The following is a 19,722-nucleotide window of genomic DNA, read 5'->3' on the forward strand; positions in this document are numbered from 1 at the left end:
ATATATTCAAGGCTCGCTCGAGCGAAGGAGTGATTGCTCGAGCGACCAGACACAAAGAAACCTCGCTCGAGCGCACAAAGCCTCGCTCGAGCCAACAATTCGAAACTTCAGGTCTGCAACCCAGAAGCACGCTCGAGCGCAAGAATGCTCGCTCGAGTGGAGAAATCCAAAACATAGTCCTCGCTCGAGCCAAGAAATGCAACCTTCAGGTCCAAAACTGGACGCAGACGCAAGCTTGAGTGCAAGACTTCTCGCTCGAGCCACCAGATACACCACTCAACTCTCGCTCGAGTGAAAGAACCCTGGCTTGAGCGAAGGAACTAAAATACAAAGCTCGCTCGAGCGACAAAAGTCTCGCTCGAGCGAAGACACAAAAATCTGGGTAGCAACCATTTGTTTCAAAACACACCCAACCTGTTACAAACCTGCCCTACACATCCTAAAACTCAAATACAGAGAATTAAAGGACAGAAATGAAACATATACAACAACACTCAACCATGGAACCCAAGGTCAGAATACTGTACATAAAGGGAAAAACTCCAGATCGCTATAACGGCTGCGTGACCTTGACGGGAAAGTAGTCAAGGGAGCGTATCAGGGGATCTCTGACATAGAGCGTCACCAAGTGGATTTATCATGGCTTCAGAAGCGCCTGGATATAGCTTCGAATGCCAGTTGTCGAGTGGAAGTTTTGTTTGTGCTTGCCTCTTATCGGACCTCTATAGATGAGACAAAGGCAACTCTTCGTGAACTTGAGTCGGGCTATACTCGGGCCTTCGAGACTTTAGAGGCATACTCGGCTGTTTGTCCTCAGGATGTAGATGTGACTGGCAGTTTCTTCGAGGGTGTTTTTAGGAGAGATTGAGTTTTTTTTTTTTTTTTTACTTTCTTGCCCCTTTCGATAAATTTTTTTTATCTAGGACAATACAATGAAATGACAAAATCTTTGCTGTTTGGAGATTTTCGCGTTGTTTTCTCATTCTACTTGATAAAATATTTATTTTGAATGGTACAATGGAAAAAACAATCATATGCACATGTTTATAAAAGCTGAAATATTCTCATTAATTCTTCAACTTTCTTGACAAAAGTATAATATATTCATTGCAAGTGATGAGAAAAACATACACCATAAAGAAAACCAGCTTCTTCATAACGTAAGGGAAATACAACTTTTAGACAAAGTAAGAAAATGAAAAATGAACTTCAACATAGATGAGTCTATCTACGGGTAGTAATGCTTGATATACTTTGTATTGAGCGGGCCAGTTCAGAAACCATCTTCAACCCTTACAAGCCTGTAGTACCCGCTTGAGCTTGCTTGAACCACTCTGTAGGGCCCTTCCCATTTTGGAGAAAACTTGGGCAAGGGTTGTCCTCGCATGATTGAGTCTACGATCTTCCACACTAGATCACCTTCTTCGAACTTTCTTGGCACCACAGTTTGATTATAGGCTCGGGCGATGGACTCATGATACCTTTCCGTGACTTTTGCGGCTCTGTCGTGATTTTCCTCTAATGCTTCCAATTTGGTGGTTCGAGGCTCCAGTACCATTCCCGAGGCGAGAGCCATCCGAGCAGATGGTGTTTCTAATTCTATAGGTAACATTGCCTCAGACCCATACCCAAGGGAGTAAGGAGTTGCTTGAGTTGGCTTTCTCTTTGAGGTGCGATTCGCCCATAGGGTTACTTTCAATTATTCGGACCAAGTCCCACCAAATTCATCCACCATCTTGCTCAGAATCCTTATCAGTGTCTTGTTTGTGGACTCCGCTTGCCTGTTCCCTTTTGGATAGTAGGGTGTGGATTTGTGATGCTTCACTTGGTAAGTCTCTAGAAGGCTCTTCACATATTTGTTTAAGAAGGGTGTACTGTTGTCCGAGAGGATGGTGTTCGATACTCCGAACCGGCAAATGATATTTTCCTTGATAAAGTTTGCGACTGCGGGCCCTGTAGCATTCTTCAGAGGGATTGCTTTGACCCACTTTGTGCTCAATTCTGTAGCTGCGAGAATCCACTTGTACCCCTTAGAAGGTATGGAGATGGGCCCTATCAGATCAAAAGCCTAGGTATGGAACGGCCATGGCGTTCGGATGCTATGCAGGTCTACGGCTGGAGCATGGATCAAATTTCCGTGTTTTTCACAAGTTTGGCACCTCTTCACGTGATGGGACGCATCTGACTCCATGGTCAGCCAATAATACCCAAGGTGTATAAGTTGCTCGAACAACTGAGCCCCTCCTTGATGCTCAATTTCGTGGGCTCTTCAAGGACTAGATCCAACTCTTCCTTGGAGGGACACCTCAAGGGAGTGCCCTCAATGCTTCTTCTGTAAAGTTTGTTCTGATCAAGAAAGTACCGCCTCGCTCTTCTCTTGAGGTGTGCAATGTCCCTCGGGCTCTCAAGTAGTGTCCCCTCTTAGATAGTCAATGTAGACTTGTCTCCAGTCAAGGGTATCAATTTCAAAGCAACTCTCATCCTCCCGGATGTATGACTGACACTTGGGGCATTCTTTCTGTAGTTGATTCGAGGCCTTCTCCATCTCGGGCCAATAATAGCCTTGTCTTTGGATCCTTCTGTACAGACTAATATTCCCATCCCCGCAGGACTTGTCGTGAATCTGTTGTAGTCGGAAGCTTGCTTCTTGTTGGCCAACACACCGGGCTAGGAATCTGGTATCTCCTCGAAAGTAAAGTTCACCTTGAATAATTATGAATTGGGCAAGCTTTGCTATAGTCGATTTTCCAACTTTGCTTCTGAGTTGTTCGAGGACTTCTCTTCTCTAGTCCTCCGGAAGGTCTTTGTCCTCGGGTATTATTGAAGGTTCTGTTCTCTTCTTGATAACAATTGTCGCCTCCTCCTCTGGAATGTCAACTCTTGCCCCTAATGTTGCGAGGGCATCTGAGAACCTGTTGTCAGAGCGAGGCACATGCTCTATTTCAACTTTTTGAAATTTGTCAAGAAGCCTTTGGACTGTTGTTTGATATGTGGCCAAGGCAGGCTCCTTTAAGACGAACTGTCCTGAAACTTGCTTCACTATTAGCTTTGAGTCTCCCCAGATTCGAATCTTTTTGATATTGTGCTTCTTAGCTGCTATCAAGCCTAAAATAAGAGCCTCATACTCGGCTTCATTATTCGAACAATGGAAATCCAGTTTATAAGACAAATATAACTTTTTTCCACTTTTGCTTGTAAGGACTATCCCGGTTCCTCCTTTTTCTCTGGCTGCTGTTCCATCAAAGCTCAATGTCCAAAAGCTTTCCTCGGAATCCATAGTTGCATGCATTTCTCCTCTTAATTCTTCATTCACTGGTTCATAGTCACCACTTGGAAATTGGGCAAGGAGATCGGCTAAGGCTTGGCTTTTGATCACCTTGGGAGCTACACACGCGATCTCGAATTCACCCAGTGCTAACAACCATCTTGCCATCTTCCCGGTTAAAGCAGACTTGTTGAGAAGGTATCGGATTGGATCACTTCTAGTAACAATCTAAATCTGATGTGCTAAGAAGTAACAATATGCATACATGCAATGGGCAAATGTAAGAGGGGTTAACGTAAGCCCACTAATTAATTGGGCCCAGTCGGAGCCCAATCGAAAAGCCCAAAATTAGTAGGTTCGGAGAAATTATTGCCAAATGAGCCCAAGTGAAATCCATTGAACGAGCCCACGAGAAAGCCAAAAAATTGGGCCGAGAAAGGCTCATCAAGTAGATATCTCTAAAGAGAGTCCAACAAGTCTATCCGAGGAGGCCCAGATCATACGGGCGTTCCAGAAGGTTAAATGTTACTTTCAGAAGAAATGAAACCCTCGGAGGAGATCCATTCTTCGAGGTATTGGCTTAGTCTTGAAAGGGTTCGGAACCACGAACCCAGAGACCTATTTGAGCTGAGACTCGAAAGGGTTCGGATCCACGAACCTAGAGATTCGAAGCGCTTGGCTTGGAACGGATTCGAATAAAATCTAGAAGTCACTCCGTTAATGAGTCCCAGAACACTTGTGGACTCGGAGCTTTCGGGGATCTACGTACCAGAACCATGGGCGTAATGGAGTATGAACAAAGGACCCGATCTCGAGGACGGTGAGTGGAGATAAATTCACTCTTTGGTTAAACTAGCCTATACCCGGGTCGAGGTGACACGATCTAAGGGGTCCCTGAGACTCGACAATATTTGCGGCAGGGCGTTCTCTTGAACTACCCCTGACCCTTCTGCGGTAGGACGTCCTCTGGGACTACCCCTAACCCTTTGGGATGATTGGGGATCATTGGTTAGTTGTGGCTAAGAAGAAGGGTTCGCCAAAAGGTTGATCTCCTCTTCGAGGGTTTTCCTCATCCTCGGAGAGGTCACTTCCTCGGACAAGGTAGTTAGAGAGAATATTCCCCATGTGCCTTGCACATGGGCTCCATCCTACATCATGAGGTGCCTATAAATAGCACTCACCTATAGCTTTACAAGGGATGGATTTTGAAGAGATAACTCTTGGGAAAGAACTAATTTCCCTTCTCCATTATCAACCTTGAAAGTGAAAGTGAGAGATCCACGGGAGAGCCTTGCTATTATTCTCTCTCTAGCTATTTTGCCTTCTTCTTCACCCAATCTCTCATCTCCATCATCTCTTTGCTTTTGTGTTCTTAGTTGAGATTATTGAAGAATCTAAGCCTTTCATCATCTTTTAGAGAATTCGAATTTTTCTTCAAGGATCTTCGAAGATCTTCGAATTTTTCAACGATGTTCTTGAACCCTCTCATACATTAGTGAAAAAAAAAAAATTCTTCCTATGTTAAAAAAAAAAATAGAGATTTGAATTCTTATTAAAAAAAAAAGACATAAAAATATGTTGGCCAAACATGGCACAAGAAAAAAAAAAAAAGAAAAAAAAAGAAGAAAATTCTTATCTTTATTGGTTGTCAACTTTACTCATAATTTACGGTGAGTCCTCAGCTTTATCTATGGACTCTGTCAAGACAAAATATTCCCGAAGATGTAATGCGAAGCATGGCTGACAAAGTGAAACTTTGCATGTCCGAGAAAACTAAAATTTCTCATACATGCAAGGGGCAAATGTAAAAGAAGCTAATTTGAGCTCACTAAATTGATTAGGCCTAATATTCTAAGATTGGTGGGCCCGAATTTATCGCAAGTCCAAGATTGGTGGGCCTGGATTTATTGCCATCAAACGGACCGAATCGCTCTAAGCCTCGAAAGGGTTTGGTTCCACGAACTTAGAGACTTACTTGGGTCCGGACTCGAAAGGGTTTGGATCCACGAACCTAGAGATCCGAAGCACTTGGCTTCGAACGGATTCAGACGCAATCTAGAAGTCGCTCTATTAATGAGTCCCAGAACACTTGCGGACTCGGAGCTTTCCAGGATTTACGTACCAGAACCATGGGCGTAATGGAGTCTGAACAAAGGACCCGATCCCGAGGACGGTAAGTGGAAATAAATTCACTCTTCGGTTAAACTAGCCTATACCTGGGCCGAGGTGGCACGATCTAAGAGGTCCTTGAGACTCGACAATATTTGCGGCAAGGAGTTCTCTTGAACTACGCCTGACCCTTCTGCGGCAGGTAGGGCTGAGCAAGGAATCCGTGAAATCCGTAATCCAGTCCAGTCCAGTCCAATCCGATAGGTTGGATTGGTTTTTTGAATCCGTGGTTCGGTTCTGGATTGAAGAATTAAAAATCCGTAGTCTACGGATTGGTTCTGGATTGAACCCCACGGTTCCGGATTGGAACCGATCTGGACCGTGTGCAAATAGTCTATATTTTTATTATACATCCTCCCTCATAGTATCTTCTCTTATTTTATATAAAACCTAAACTCAAACCTAAACCCGTATAATATCTTCTTTTATTACTTTTGTTTGTTAATTTTTAGTTTTAATTTATAATGGTCTAAATTTTTATGGTGAAACCAATTTTCTTAGGGTTGTTTAAATTCTAGAACAGTATGTCGTTATTATAGAAAAACATGGTGCTATTGTGGAACTAATATAGTGCTATGTTTATGTTTTTATGAAATTGAAGTGTTATATATATATATTTTTTTTGTTATTTAATTATGTGAATCCGTGGTCCTAAACTGATTCAATCCGTATTTAAATGGATTGGTTCGGATTGGTTCCATGATTTAAACGGATTGGATTGGTTTCAATTTTTTAGGAACCGTAGATAACGGATTGGTCCTGGTTTTACCCAAATCCGGTCCAATCCAGGCCTTGCTCACCCCTTGCGGCAGGGTGTCCTCTGAGACTACCCCTGACCCTTTGGGATGATTGGGGATCATTGGTTAGGTGTGGCTAAGAAGAAGGGTTCGCCGAGAGGTTGATCTCCTCTTCGAGGTTATCCTCATTCTCGAAGGTATCCTCATCCTCGGAGAGGTCACCTCTTCGGACAAGGTTGTTAGAGAGAATATTCCCCATGTGCCTTGCACATGGGCTCCATCCTACATCATGAGGTGCTTATAAATAGCACCCACCCATAACTTTATAAGGGATGGATTTTGGAGAGATAACTCTTGGGAAATAACTAATTTCCCTTCTTCATTATCAACCTTGAGAGTGAAAGTGGGAGATCCATGGGAGAGCCTTGCCATTATTCTCTCTCTAGCTACTTTGCCTTCTTCTTCACCCAATCTCTTATCTCCATCATGTCTTTGCTTTTGTGTTCTTAGTTGAAACTATTAGAGAATCTAAGCCTCTCATCATCTTCTAGAGAATTTGAATTTTTCTTCAAGAATTTTCGAAGATCTTTGAATTTTTCAACAATGCTCTTGAACCCTCTCATACAAATATAAAAACAAATCCCCTAAATAACATTAAAATCATGGATTTGGACCCACTACTATTAAGATGCTCTCCTTTAAGATATTGTCAAGGTTTTAAAAGTAATATGACATATCAGTGAACTCATCATCCATGAATTGAAATGAAGCCTTGTCGCCGGTTTGGTTTTCCTTAAACCAGAAATTTGATTTCATATAGTTTGACTTCTTGGATATTTCAAAATATGTGATATGTGCTATAACATAGACAAGAAAGATCCTTCATTTAGTCATAATAATGAGGAAATCAGTCGGCCTCTTTTGACAACATCTAAAAAAGTCAGCTTATTGACTTATTGGCTTATTTTGAGTCTCATTACCTCTCTATTTTTGTACACATATCTTTGTAATAAGCAAAAAAGATAGCTTATAAGTCATACATACACTACAGGAAATTAGGGATTTAACAGCGTTTAATTAACGACGTTTTAGTAAACGTCACTTTTTTTAATAATTAACGGCGTTTTTTAAACGTCGTATTTGTTATTAGTTAAAACGGTACCGTTTTGTAAATCAAGACGTTTGAAAACCGCCTCCAAATCCTGTCTCTCTTCACACCCTCTCCTGTCTCTCCAAACCTTTATTTTGAAAACCCTATTTTGAGCACAGCCGTCACTCACTCACTCTCTCACTCTCTTGCTCTCTCTTTCTATCAGAGGATCGATTGTTCTTCAGTCTCTTACGCAGTGATTCTTCTTCGATTCTTCTTCAGTTCGGTGATTCTTCTTCGATTTTGAGCACAGCTCCGTGATTTATCTCCATGGATTTGGAACTATTCGTCTTCTTTGATCAGAGGTTAGTTGTCCTGTTTGTGATTTATCTCTGTTTTGGATCAATGTTTTTCTTAGTGAATAATTTTGTTTAGGGCTCTATATAGGTCTTAAGCCCGGGCTCTCGATTCTTCTTCACTCTCTTACTCTGTGATTGTTCTTCGATTCTTCTTCTGGTTGGTGATTCATCTCGGGATTGCGATTTGGAAGTTCCATTTTGAGCACAGTGCCGTGATTTATCTCTGTGGATTTGGAACTCTTTGGCTTCTTCGATCAGAGGTTAGTTGTTTTGTTTGTGATTTATACATACTACTACATATCTGATTCAGAACCCCGAAATCCATGTATACATATCTGATTTATACATACTACTACTACATTTGAATTTCAAAAGGACTACAACTAGCAGTGGAGGTGATGATGTGGCTTCTTTACTCGTTGGAAAGGATGATTTTGGGCAAATCGAGGGAATATATTTGGTTTTATATATTTTTATTATCAATGTCCCAATTGCTTTATACTAATGATATAATTATTTTTTGTGAGGCGAATGCAAAGCAGCCAGGACACCTCCGTTGTGTGCTTTGTTGTTTTGAGGCATGATCTCAAGGTGAAACTAAGAAAATTGACTTTGATATGCCTAATGGATGTGGCTTTATCCTCCATTTTGGGTTTTCAAGTGGAATGCTTGCCTTCAGCTTGTTTGGATTTATCTCTAGGCTCTTTTTTTAAGGCAAGGAGATGAGTACAAAAGGGTAGTGAAGTTGACATTGTTCATTATCTAGACAATGTGATTGATTCTCATTCAATTTATTTGCAATGATTTCTTCTATGCAGGATATTTTGTTTTCATTCCTTATGTTAGTTTAGTTCTTCTATTTCTCTGTTTTCTTTCTGGGCCCAAAGCATAAACTCCTGTTTTGTTTTATTTTATTTTAAATGTTTTCATGATGCAGTCTGTGGTGGCATAATTACATAAAAGAATCCATTTGTTAAGTGACTTTTTTCACATTTCATCAACATTATGTTCTAATTTGTTATATCTTCATGCATTTTAACAGAATGAGCTCAAGGCCAGGTGGGATGTAGACAAGTCAATGCTAAAAGAATCAAAGAATGTAGCTGAGAATAAGTACAATGAAATTAATGAACAGGTCATTGATTGATTTGCTTCATGAATATGCTTATGATGTCCAGTAGACTCTTTTATGCACATCACATATCACATATTTATGTACATAACTGTATGCATGTATATTTAGTCAATGCCATAAATCAATTAAAATAAGTATGAAAACGTATCCAAACTCCTCTTCATTTGGCTAGAAGTTGTGCAAGAGCAATGCATGTCATTATAATTTGTAAGTCACATTCGTAACTCACATTGAGAGAGGAAGAAGATAACAAATAAATTAAGTGGGAAGTCAGAGAGAGAGAGAGAGAGAGAGAGAGAGAGAGGTCTTTGAGAACCCACTTTAAATTAGGAGGGACCTGCAAGAGGTTGTTTTCTCTTTATGTAGTAGTATGGATTTCGGGGTTTTGAATCAGATATGCAGTAAAAAACAGTGTCATGATATTAATTGGATATTGTGCCTTGTCTATTGTTTTTCTTTCTTGGAACTGTTATGTGGGTTGAATGTTTGGATAGGTTAAAATCTGCAAGATCATAAGATTTGTGTTTAATTCATCTCATGGTGATGATGGCAAATTGAACAGTTAATTCACTTCTTTCATAAATTTTAGCAAGTTATTCATTTTATAGCAATCATGCAACAAAAAAGGCACATAATAATATTGTTAAATACAATTTTAAGAATTTGGGTGATGGAAACTCCAGAAGGTGGTGTTAAGAATTTGGGTGATAGTTCACCTTTGATGCAGTCTAAAGGGTACAAGGAGGTAAAAAGCATTGGTGCTTCTGTTGATCAATCTATTGATGTTGCTGGAATCTACAATGAGGCAGCTACTCTTGATCAAGAAGACATGGTTATTGATGAAAGTAACTCTGGTGAACCATGGGTTCAAGGACTTATGGAAGGCGAGTATTCTGATCTGAGTGTTGAGGAACGCCTTAGTGCCGTTGTTGCTTTAATTGGTGTTGCGAATGAAGGAAACTCAATTCGCATTATTCTAGAGGTAATATTGTGTATTCTCTTGACTTAGGGTATTTTTTATTATTATTATTTTCTGCTTTTGCATGTCTGTGATATGAAATGTGGGAGTTTTTCAGGAATGTTTGGAAGCCGCAAATGCTCTAAAGAAGCAAATGTGGGCAGAGGTACGACTTGATAAATGCCGAATGAAAGAGGAGTATGTGATGAAGATACAGTATCCATCTTGCATCAGTGACAAGACTGAACCAAATGTGCAAATTTCTTCTGTTGAGGGCAGGCAAAGCCCATTGCCTACTATTGATGACAAAAATAATTTGGTATCAACAAATCCTGTAGAACAGAAAGAGCACCTTCATGACGCACAGAATGACCCGAACTATCCTATTCATATGCCCTCCAAACGGAACCCACAAATACAAGAGGTCTCTACATGCACAGATAATCTTTCACTCCTGCAACCTGGATATGCTGCTGAAAGGTCATGGTCGTAGTTAAAATCTTATATTGGTTATAAGGCAGAAGAGATGTATGTATACAAACTCAACCAGATCAATTCAATATCTCTCTCTCTCTCTCTCTCTCTCTCTCTCTCTTTGTAATCAAATCACAAAGGTACGCACTCTCAGTTTCCTAAAAATGCTTGTATTTTGGTTGTTTTTGTTTTTGTGTTTTGCATTTGCTATTGAATTTGTGTTTTCATGAATTATTATTATTATTATTGTGTGTGAATTGCAGTGTTATTTGATATAATTATTGATTCCTAATTTTGTAGAGGGGACGATCTAATGGTGGTTGACTGCTGATATATATTCGAATTCAGGGTGGGGAGCAAAAACGCTGCAGATCGGATGGACAAGAATAAGAACCGTACCGATCTGTTTGCTGCTGGCCGTAAAAAGGTATGCTTTATGTTGTTTTTTATGCATTGGATTCAATTTCCAGCTTTTTTAGAAGTGTTTGGGTTGTTTGGTTGCTGAGAAAATGTTGTGATAGAAATGAAACTGGAAGTTTCAAACTTGAGGACAAGAGATTCTCTAAGTGCCGCTTAGTACTTTTACATGCATCCTACCCATTTTCAAAGGAAGCATCATATCTAGCCTCTGTTTATTCTCAGGTAAGATATTGAAGATTACAATGAACAATACGTTGGGATGTCTATTCTCAGGCAGCGGCAATGATTATTCTGACTATGGAGAGCTGTTTTTTGATGACTACTAATCCTCTGTTGGGTTGAAAAGCCCAGGGTATGTACTCTACATCCTTTTATCAATTTTTGAGGCTCATAACACTTAAGGGATGTTATTTAAACCCATTATTAGGACACCATTTTAGTGCACAAATTTGAATATCATCAAGCTTCATTGATGAGATTGTCTGTGTTTTGCAGGTGGAGATCGATTGATAGGATGGCTAAAACATAAAGTGGGTTAGGTCTGGCTCTTATTATCTGAGTTATGTTGTAGCTTTTTTTCGTAGGGGGGGTGGGGTATTGTTTATGACTATGTTATGTCTCTCTAGTTATATTTCGATATGACTTTTCATGTTTTGGTTTTGTCTGCCTCTGTTTCTGTAGAAAGATATCATCATGATGTGTTTAGTTGGACTTGGTTCTTATTGTGAAACAAATAATATTCGTCTGGTTTATATAAAGAAAAATGCCTTGTAGTTCGAGCACTGGTGTGACAATCCTCCGAAGTTGCCTGAAGGAGCTGTGTTCTTATGTTCGTGCAATGTTATGCAATACTTTATAGCCTATGACAAGACTTTGTACCCATGAATTGTCATTTATACAATTCAACTGGATTTTTAGTTTTGTTTACTCGTTTTAGTCATTTACATATTTTCAGTTTTTCGAGTTCTCTTACTTATTTTTTTCTTTTGACATGCATGACTAGTATCATCACTTGTCTAGTTTGAAGTTTGGCATCTTTGTTACATTGAAAATGTAAAGGTGCAGTTACTTTATAGTACCAATATCATTTACATTGTAATCTCTTTTCATAACAGGCATACTTTTATTCTCTCTACTGTGGAGAAAAAACAAATATGGAGTACTGTCGAGCAGCACCTCACGGACAACCAAGTGGAGGCAAGTTTGGCTTGACTTTTTAAGTGGAATGGTTAATATAATTTATTCTTGGCTAACTTATGCACACGTATTTTGAATGATTTTTCTTTTTTTATTTTTTATTTTTTTTCATGTTAAGAACACTTGCATGATAGTTTCTTTGCTCGGGTTTCAGTTGTATAGGAGTCCAGACACCGTCTTCAGCTCCTTCCCTACATGCCAATAAAAAGGAAATAATTGTGAAATGAAACAATTGATTTTGTATAAAGTGTCTTTTCTTTCACTGAAGGATTGAAATTTTTCTATAAAATGAACATGGTATTTTACTTTTGTCTTGCTGCTTATGCTAGAATTCTAAGGACTCTGGTAGCAAATAACAGTTGATGAATTTAATGTGATTACAAAAAAGGCTAGTGTTCATAGTGCCCCCATTCTTTAAAAGATGCAAACTTTGTTCCTTTTTCAATTTGTTGGTTTGGTTTTATAAGGAGTAATGTAGTAGTACAGTTCTCCACAATCTTAGGATGGCAATGATTACAGCAATGATTTTACATGTTCTATTTATATGTGATTATGGGTAGTGTTTCATCATGACCTTTTCTCATACGACAGATAACTTAATATATATATCTTAGTTTAATGATAGTTTGTGATTAGGAGGGTAGGGCCCCGAAATAAAATACAATATAGAAGAGCCCAGAGTTTCTTGGATTTAACAATGGTCCTCTAATTGTTTCCACACTCGTAGAAGAGGTTAGAGCCCCACATAGGATTTTGTCACTTCTAACTGTAACATGTTTTTTTGTGCAGGTAAGAGAACATGCTGCAGCAGTTTTAGCAGGCCTAATGAAGGGTGGGGATGAAAACCTAGCTGAAGACTTCCATGGTAGGGCTTACAGAGATGCAAATGCAATTCAAAAGAAGAGAAGACAGAGGTCATTTTCTTGGTTTTGAAGCTTTCTTGTTATGCTAGTTACTAGATTAATTTCTCTAGGGAGGAACAATCTTCAGATATTCAGTCCTTTACACATGTTCACTTCTAGTCGGATGTCATAAACATACATAATGGTTTATGATGCATCTATTTCTTACCAAAAACATACATAATGGTTTATGATGCATCTAGTCGGATGTCATTTTGATATAACCTTCCTTTAAATTTTTTTTTAACAGGTATTAAAGTTGCATTTAGATCATTCAGGAACACAAGGTCATAGGAGAGGATCACAATCTGTATAGAGTATGCTCAATCAGATGTGTGGGCTTCAGCATACAGTGCTTTAGCTGCAGGGGCTGCACTAATTGCCGGATTAAGCATGTTAGCATACTGAGGAGGAATGGTAACTGATAATTATTTATACCCTTCTTTCAGTTTATAAAATTGATGTATTGGGAGCAGCAGTAGAAGAAGAACTGAGTTTCTGTGACTACCATGGATAAAGCTAAAATTTATCAATGATGCTGGCTGGCAGGTCTCATGCTCAACATTTGTTTGTGTATATTAATATCTCAATAATTTTATTGAGTCAGAACCAACAACATACATCAATTGCATTTGTATTTCTGTGGTTAGTTTTGTATCCATAAAATTATTGTTTATATTTGCAGGGAATTATTTATTCATTTATTATTTTTTTCTGTTGGGTATTCCCGTAGTTTACATGATGGGATGGGTGAGAATTGTTTGTGAGGAGCATTTGTAGCTTCCTGAACTCTGGATTTGTGCATTATTAATAGGCAGCATCTGAAATTTTCAAATGTTGTTTTTCTGCAATGAAGTTGTCAAACATTCATTATTGAACCAAATTGAAATTGGGAAAATTCTATGATACACACTCATTTATTATTTTTAAAAAAATGTATAAATGTCTGACGGGTATTTTAATTTTCTTTTTAAGCTTAGTTTATTTATTATTTTAATAAATATCAATTATTAGTTCTTAATAATTGCTTATCATAGGTATTTTTTTTTTGTTCAACCACAAAAAATTAGCATAATTTTTTTTTAAAAAAAAGAAGCTATGGCGGCGTTTTTTAAACGTCACTATATCTCAACCCTAACGGCTAAATTTTTAAAATATATAAATGTCTATGACGGCGTTTCAAAACGTCGCTAAATTACTTGAAAAGAGTGAAACCATCCACTATTGGTGTTATATAATTATCTTGCATATTTTTTCTCCCATCTTTATCTAACTACTTATTTTGTTTTGTTATTTTTTGGTTGGCATTATAGGAGTTAGCTATAACCTCTGACGAAGCCTTGAGCTTGGAAGAGTTACCTAAGCGTGCTGTCATACTTGGGGGAGGGTTTGTCTATATTATCTATCTGCTGGGTTGATTTTTCTTGGCATGCTTATGAATTTTAAATGACATATTTTTCTCTTGTTTTTAGGTACATTGCTGTTGAATTTGCTTCAATATGGAAGGGTATGGGTTCTACAGTGGATCTATGTTTCAGAAGGGAACTTCCATTAAGGTGGTTGTACTTGGAAGAATTGCTTGTGCAAATAGCAACTCCCCTAGTATTTTGGATTTTGTTCAGACCAAAAATTGTTGTAAACACCCGATAGTTATCATGACAAGATTTTATTGACAATTTCACATAGTAAAGAATGGGGTGAATTTTGCTCTAGTAATTATGCCACTGATGGTGGATTGCCTCAAGAGTATGACCTGTAGGATATATGTTATTGAGTAGAATACTCACGTCTATGTCTATTAATTGTTAAGCAAAAGGTAGCCCATCTGTTGTTTAGCTTGCAAGTATAATAGAATGTAAGTTACAGATCAGTTTACTACGATATAGATAACTTTGCTTCCCAATTATATCATGATAATCCATTTTACTACTTTTGAAAACTGCTATAGCCAGGACTTTCTTGGTCAATACCAGTTTTTATTTTTGTTGATTAATGCATTTGTGTTCTTGATACTGCTTCCTTTGCAATCATTTAATGTAGAGGTTTTGATGATGAAATGAGAGCAGTGGTTGCAAGAAATCTGGAAGGCAGGCAAATTAATTTGCATCCCAGGACAAATCTGACAGAGGTTTCATGAGAAACAGGCACATTAAGTTAACACATTTACTTTGATCTGTGAAGTAACTTGACAATTATCGTTGTGTTAAATGTTTGATTTTTGGTAGTTCTACCAAGATTTGGCAAATTCAGAGAAGGCTCTTGAATGCCTCCAACGGGTCCTGCAAATTGATGGAAGGTATTATGTTGTGGATACATTGTTTTCTTTATCTTTTGGTTTACGAAGATTTTGTGGTGCTTGATTCCCGATGTGATGTCCATTCTCTTCACTTACGTTGGAGATACTTGAGAGTCTTTCTTCTTTAATAGGTTCACCAAAGCAAATTACCTACTTCTCCATGGGATGGGAGAGCACAGGTAACCTGTCCATCAACTTAGTTTTTCTGTTTTTCATCCTTTTCTTTAAGAGTATGTCCAAATCACTAATTTAATGCAACCACCAATGAGTTAACTGAATAGTCTTTATGATGTTATTGACCATCCATATAAACAGCATTGTTTGGTGTTTTTTGCCTCTTATGTGCTATACAAATTCTTATACCAGTTTCACATTTTACCCTATGCACAAGTCTCCCTTGTGTCTTTATCTCGTTTTTTCATTCATTCCATTCCTATCCCTAATTATTGGGTGTTAGGAGGGGTAGATTGGGTCTGAACTTAAATTTACATGTAACATTACAACCTATTGCTTTTATTGTTGCCCTTTGTAATAATCAATGAGAGCATTAATGCTATTGCTTAATATAGAAACATAAACTGCTTTCATTTAACTTTTCTACATTTTAGTTTCTACTTTCTAGTCTTCCCCGTCATATTAATGGTAATAAAGATAATCCAAATGCCTAATCATGTCCTTTTTCCTTCACCTCTTCTTTTTTCACTTCTCTGTGATTTTATGTTTTTTTTACACGTTTATCTAAACTCTATACTAAACCATTGGAACAGCTTAGCTAAGCTAACTCTAATCCTTAAGGTTTGTTGATGTCTATTGTTTTTATGTTTCTGTTTGGTCAGAGCATTTTCATGTGGAAATTCCCATATTCTGCACAAATATATTGCACCTACATGGTCTTAGCTATGTTTCTAACCATCTTTTGCCTGGCCATACCGTAACTCTCACTCCTGCATTCTTATTCCTGATTGAAGGCAGTGCGACATGGTAGAGCTCTTGTGCGAGTATCATTCAACAGTAATCTGCAGAAGTCGGACTACATTATGGTAACGGCTGATCCTCTTCAAATCCTGGAAATATGTGCCTTTAAAAGCAGATATTCCTTTCTTTCATAGGATATTAGAGTGTTGAAATTGTACAAGAAAACTGCAGGAAAATGTTTACTTTTGCATGATTATGTCCTGAAAATAGCTTGCCTCTATAAACTGCAGTAATTCTAGAAATTATTCAAAACACTAGTCCAGTCATTTTTGCTTAAAAACCCTATTCTCTTTGTGGCATTTTTCTTCGCTCACCATACACATGTGCACACATGTATGCACCCATACATGCGTTTGACTTTTTTGATTGTTTGCAGACACCTGCATAGTGGTGCAAGATTAGCACCAGACACTAGATGTCTAGAACTAGGATATTGTTGAGGACAATACAGTTGAATGTGTAAGGAGAGGCTTCTGTTTGTGCTAGATGACACAAGTAGCAAACGATAGAGGTTTGGAATTCTTTAAGTGAATGCTGAAGCCAGATCTAATGGCTGATAGTTATTTGTTGCAATTATAAATTAAAACCTTATAAGAAATTTATTTTTGAATCACTCAGTTCTCTGTGTCTGAGATTGTTTTACTTTTACATGGATAATTTTAGTTTGGGCTGCATGTGAGCTTATTTATGATTTTCTCTCTGTTCCAATGAGTTCATAATAATTCTAGATTATGTTTAAATAAGTCCTCAATTTATTATTTTTTTTATTCTGCTTTCAGTGCAAGCCTTTTCTGGTATTTTTTATGTAGTCCTCTTTGCAATTTAAAATCACTGTTAAATTGTGAATTTCTTCATAATGCAGTTGGTTCTCATTTATACCCTCAGAATCCAGTCCTCCGCCTTGGAAGTCAGCTCAACTTCAGTGTAGAAGGTTGGTGTATGATAAAATTTTACATTAATTTTTAGTTGGTCACAACTAAAACTCACAAATCCATTTCGGAAATCTAGATCTAAAAGACAACATTGAATTAATGTTTAAAAAGCCATACTAATTGTATATGTCAGGCAGAAATCTTAGTCTGAAATTGATGAATAATTCAAATGCTATTTTTTTTTTGTCTGAAATCTATACTAAACCATTGGAACAGCTTAGCTCAGCTAACTCTAATCCTTAAGTTAGATATGCCCAGTAGTTGCAGGAATGCCATCAAGGATTTATCCGTTGGGTTAAGCTTGAAAGCTCAAACATTGAGTGTTTATATTTAAGAGCTTCTTCCTTCCATGCTATTGGAGAATATAAAGAAGCGGTATTAGGGATTCTTTTTCTTGATTTTCCCATTTAAACTACTGGGCATCATGCTCAATTCTTCTTTGCTTTGGTTTACTAAATTTCATTTTATGATAAAGGTGAAGGATTATGATGCTGCTTTGGATTTGGAACTGGACTCCATGGAAAAATTCGTGCTTCAATGCTTGGCCTTCTATCAGGTTTGATTTGATATTTGATATGTCGTATTTCTAAGCCACTGCGGGCATTGTTATGAAAATTTTCATAAGCCACCTCAGGCATTGTTATGAATTTTTTTAGCATCTATTGTGTGGTTGCAATCATGAAATAGATCAGATCTATTGTGTGGTTGCAATCATGAATCACATTTACCCTTAGTTTTGCAAATTGTCTTATCTTTAGTGACAAAGTTTTTTGCAGCAATTCCTGGCACCATTGAGAATGGCATACCTATCGATAAAGGAAAATTATTAAAGTCATTCTAGAGTAATTTATGGAATTACTTATTTAGTAATGTTGACAAATGAGAAACCACATAACACTCTAAATGAGTTACATATGGAGAAAAGAGGGTATTAATGTTGTGGTATAAAAGGAAACCATGGAACAGGTGTCAGAGAACAAATTTCCTTTCAATGCAGAAAATTACAAATTATATGAAGAAGTTGGAGAAGGTGTCAGTGCCACTGTTCACCGGGCTCTCTGCATTCCTTTGTGTTGACTGGGATTTGGGAATGTATCCTGCTCAAAATTGTCTTTGTTGTACATGAACCTATTATGATTAATTGAATACGAATCCCTATTCTGCAGTGTAATGATGTGTAATATGCTTGACTATTCCATTGCATCTGCATGTGCAAGCAAATGACTTAACCTATTTTTTCTTTTTATTTTTTGATTGTGTTTGTTGTTTGATTTTGGTTCAGACACAATCATGTAATGTTTATTTAGTCAATATATTGAAGTAGCTGTAAAATTTTATTCATATTATTGTTATTTTTCAGCTTTATTACAGGTATGTTTTTTAGTTAAATATAACAGATTCAGAACAAATTTTTTTTTAAAAAAGAGCTATGGAATAGTCAAGGGACATTTTTTTAAAATAAAAAAATCTATCACGGCGTTTTAAAAACGTCGCTAAATATTGGATGACGTCATTTTGTCATTATTTATCGCATTTAGCGGCGTTTTTAAAAACGCCGCCTATACTAATTTTACGACGTTTTTTAAAGCGTCATAAACTTATAGCGACGGCCGCGTCCTCGACGTTTGGTGATGAGCGTCACTAAAGGAATTAGCGGCGTTTTTCATACATATAGCGGCGTTTTTAAAACGCCGCTAAAAGTCATTTTCCCAGCAGTGATAAAACAACCAAATTAATGACTTTTGGTATTAGAATGGAGAATAGTTTTATCAATTTAAAGCTTAGATGATTCTTTATATTTAAGGGAGTGGTTCATGAATCAAGGATCGAGGGTACACCAAGGCCTTAATTTATTTTTTGATCAGTAAAGAAAAATTTATTAATGAATCAAAAGATTAGAATGTGAGAAATCAAATGAAACATCGGAAGCACTAGGGAAGAAAAAACATGCCTTCAGTTATCATTATTTTTGTTTTGGTTGTCCATCTGAATGAATTTGTATATGTCATTTTGCTTTTATTTCATTATCCCTTTCTTATACAAATTAAGGACCTAAACATTCAGTAAAGGATTGAATTTAAGGATCCCATTTCGACAAAGAAGCAAAGTACGAAACTATGCTTCTACTTATTCGAATTGTAATCTGATTAAGTTTCTCTATACCATTTGGCATCTTTCCTCAACATCGATCTCAATTACATTCAATGCCAATCAGTAAAAAAACACGAGAAAAAGAGAGAGAAAGAAATTAAAAAAGAAAAAAGAAAAATGCAAATCAATCATTATATGCTTTCTTTGGGAGGGCACATGTTTAGATTTGGCATTTTAATTTTGTGGTCAAAACACATGCAATTCTAAATCAAGAAAATTTATGGAAAAAATTTAAAAAACAATATCCTTTTATATCAACATAATAATATTATCATTAACTAAATATTCTCTATCAACATAGTTAAATATGAAATATGATTATGCATACTATCATGTCTGAATTAATTTTCCAAAAATAGGAATTTCCTCTATCTACAAAATTTAAACATTTGAAATTGTGCTTGATACTTACACATGATATAAAATAACATTTATGATAAACTCAACATTAAAATGTCAAGTGTGATGTTTTTATTTATTTTTTAATACATATTGTGTGGGTAAAAATCTGACCACGCTGCCCGTTTAGTGATCAGCAGCAAAGCACCGGCAGAATAGATGGCTCCAACAACCTGTAACAGAAAGGAAAAGCTCCGGCGGTGGTTCTTCCACCCGGGGGCACTCCGACGATCAAGTCAGTATGTTTCTCAAGGATAATCAAG

At 37.3% G+C, this 19,722-nt stretch overlaps 1 protein-coding gene and 1 long non-coding RNA gene across 11 annotated transcripts; both read left to right on the plus strand.

The window, feature by feature from the left end:
• Nucleotides 1–7,292: 7,292 nt before the first annotated feature.
• On the plus strand, nt 7,293–13,044 carry LOC145803235 (homeobox-DDT domain protein RLT1-like). Of its 5 annotated transcripts, XM_082896528.1 has the most exons (5): nt 7,293–7,626; nt 7,709–7,880; nt 7,996–8,211; nt 8,663–9,737; nt 9,832–10,794. In XM_082896528.1, exons 4-5 carry the CDS (start codon nt 9,369–9,371, stop codon nt 10,204–10,206), a joined length of 744 nt encoding a protein of 247 aa, XP_082752654.1. In that variant the 5' UTR covers nt 7,293–7,626; nt 7,709–7,880; nt 7,996–8,211; nt 8,663–9,368; the 3' UTR covers nt 10,207–10,794. The 5 variants fall into 5 exon arrangements, 3 of the variants coding, with proteins under 3 accessions (XP_082752654.1, XP_082752656.1, XP_082752655.1); XR_014345361.1 differs by lacking the exon at nt 9,832–10,794 and adding an exon at nt 12,985–13,044 and having other exon boundaries at nt 7,709–8,211; nt 8,663–8,755; XR_014345362.1 differs by lacking the exons at nt 7,996–8,211; nt 9,832–10,794 and adding an exon at nt 12,985–13,044 and having other exon boundaries at nt 8,663–8,755.
• A 941-nt stretch (nt 13,045–13,985) lies between these two features.
• On the plus strand, nt 13,986–18,250 carry LOC145802112 (uncharacterized). 6 transcript variants are annotated; one of them, XR_014344456.1, is made up of 6 exons: nt 13,986–14,093; nt 14,179–14,262; nt 14,747–14,850; nt 15,971–16,908; nt 17,171–17,284; nt 17,385–18,250. It is a non-coding gene; the product is annotated as an uncharacterized LOC145802112 (long non-coding RNA). The 6 variants fall into 6 exon arrangements; XR_014344454.1 differs by having other exon boundaries at nt 15,971–16,042; nt 16,840–16,908; nt 17,168–18,250; XR_014344455.1 differs by lacking the exon at nt 17,171–17,284 and having other exon boundaries at nt 15,971–16,042; nt 16,840–16,908.
• Nucleotides 18,251–19,722: the final 1,472 nt, after the last annotated feature.

This window comes from Camellia sinensis, chromosome 11 (assembly GCF_055761805.1).
Source record: "Camellia sinensis isolate YWXY chromosome 11, ASM5576180v1, whole genome shotgun sequence".
NCBI lineage: Eukaryota > Viridiplantae > Streptophyta > Magnoliopsida > Ericales > Theaceae > Camellia > Camellia sinensis.

What these genes read in the sequence shown, in the direction of transcription:
- LOC145803235 (XM_082896530.1), top strand. Translation starts at nt 9,369, where the DNA reads ATGCAACAAAAAAGGCACATAATAATATTGTTAAATACAATTTTAAGA. An exon ending in CAATTCGCATTATTCTAGAG is followed by an intron (nt 9,738 to 9,831) that starts GTAATATTGTGT and finishes GGAGTTTTTCAG; the next exon opens with GAATGTTTGGAAGCCGCAAA.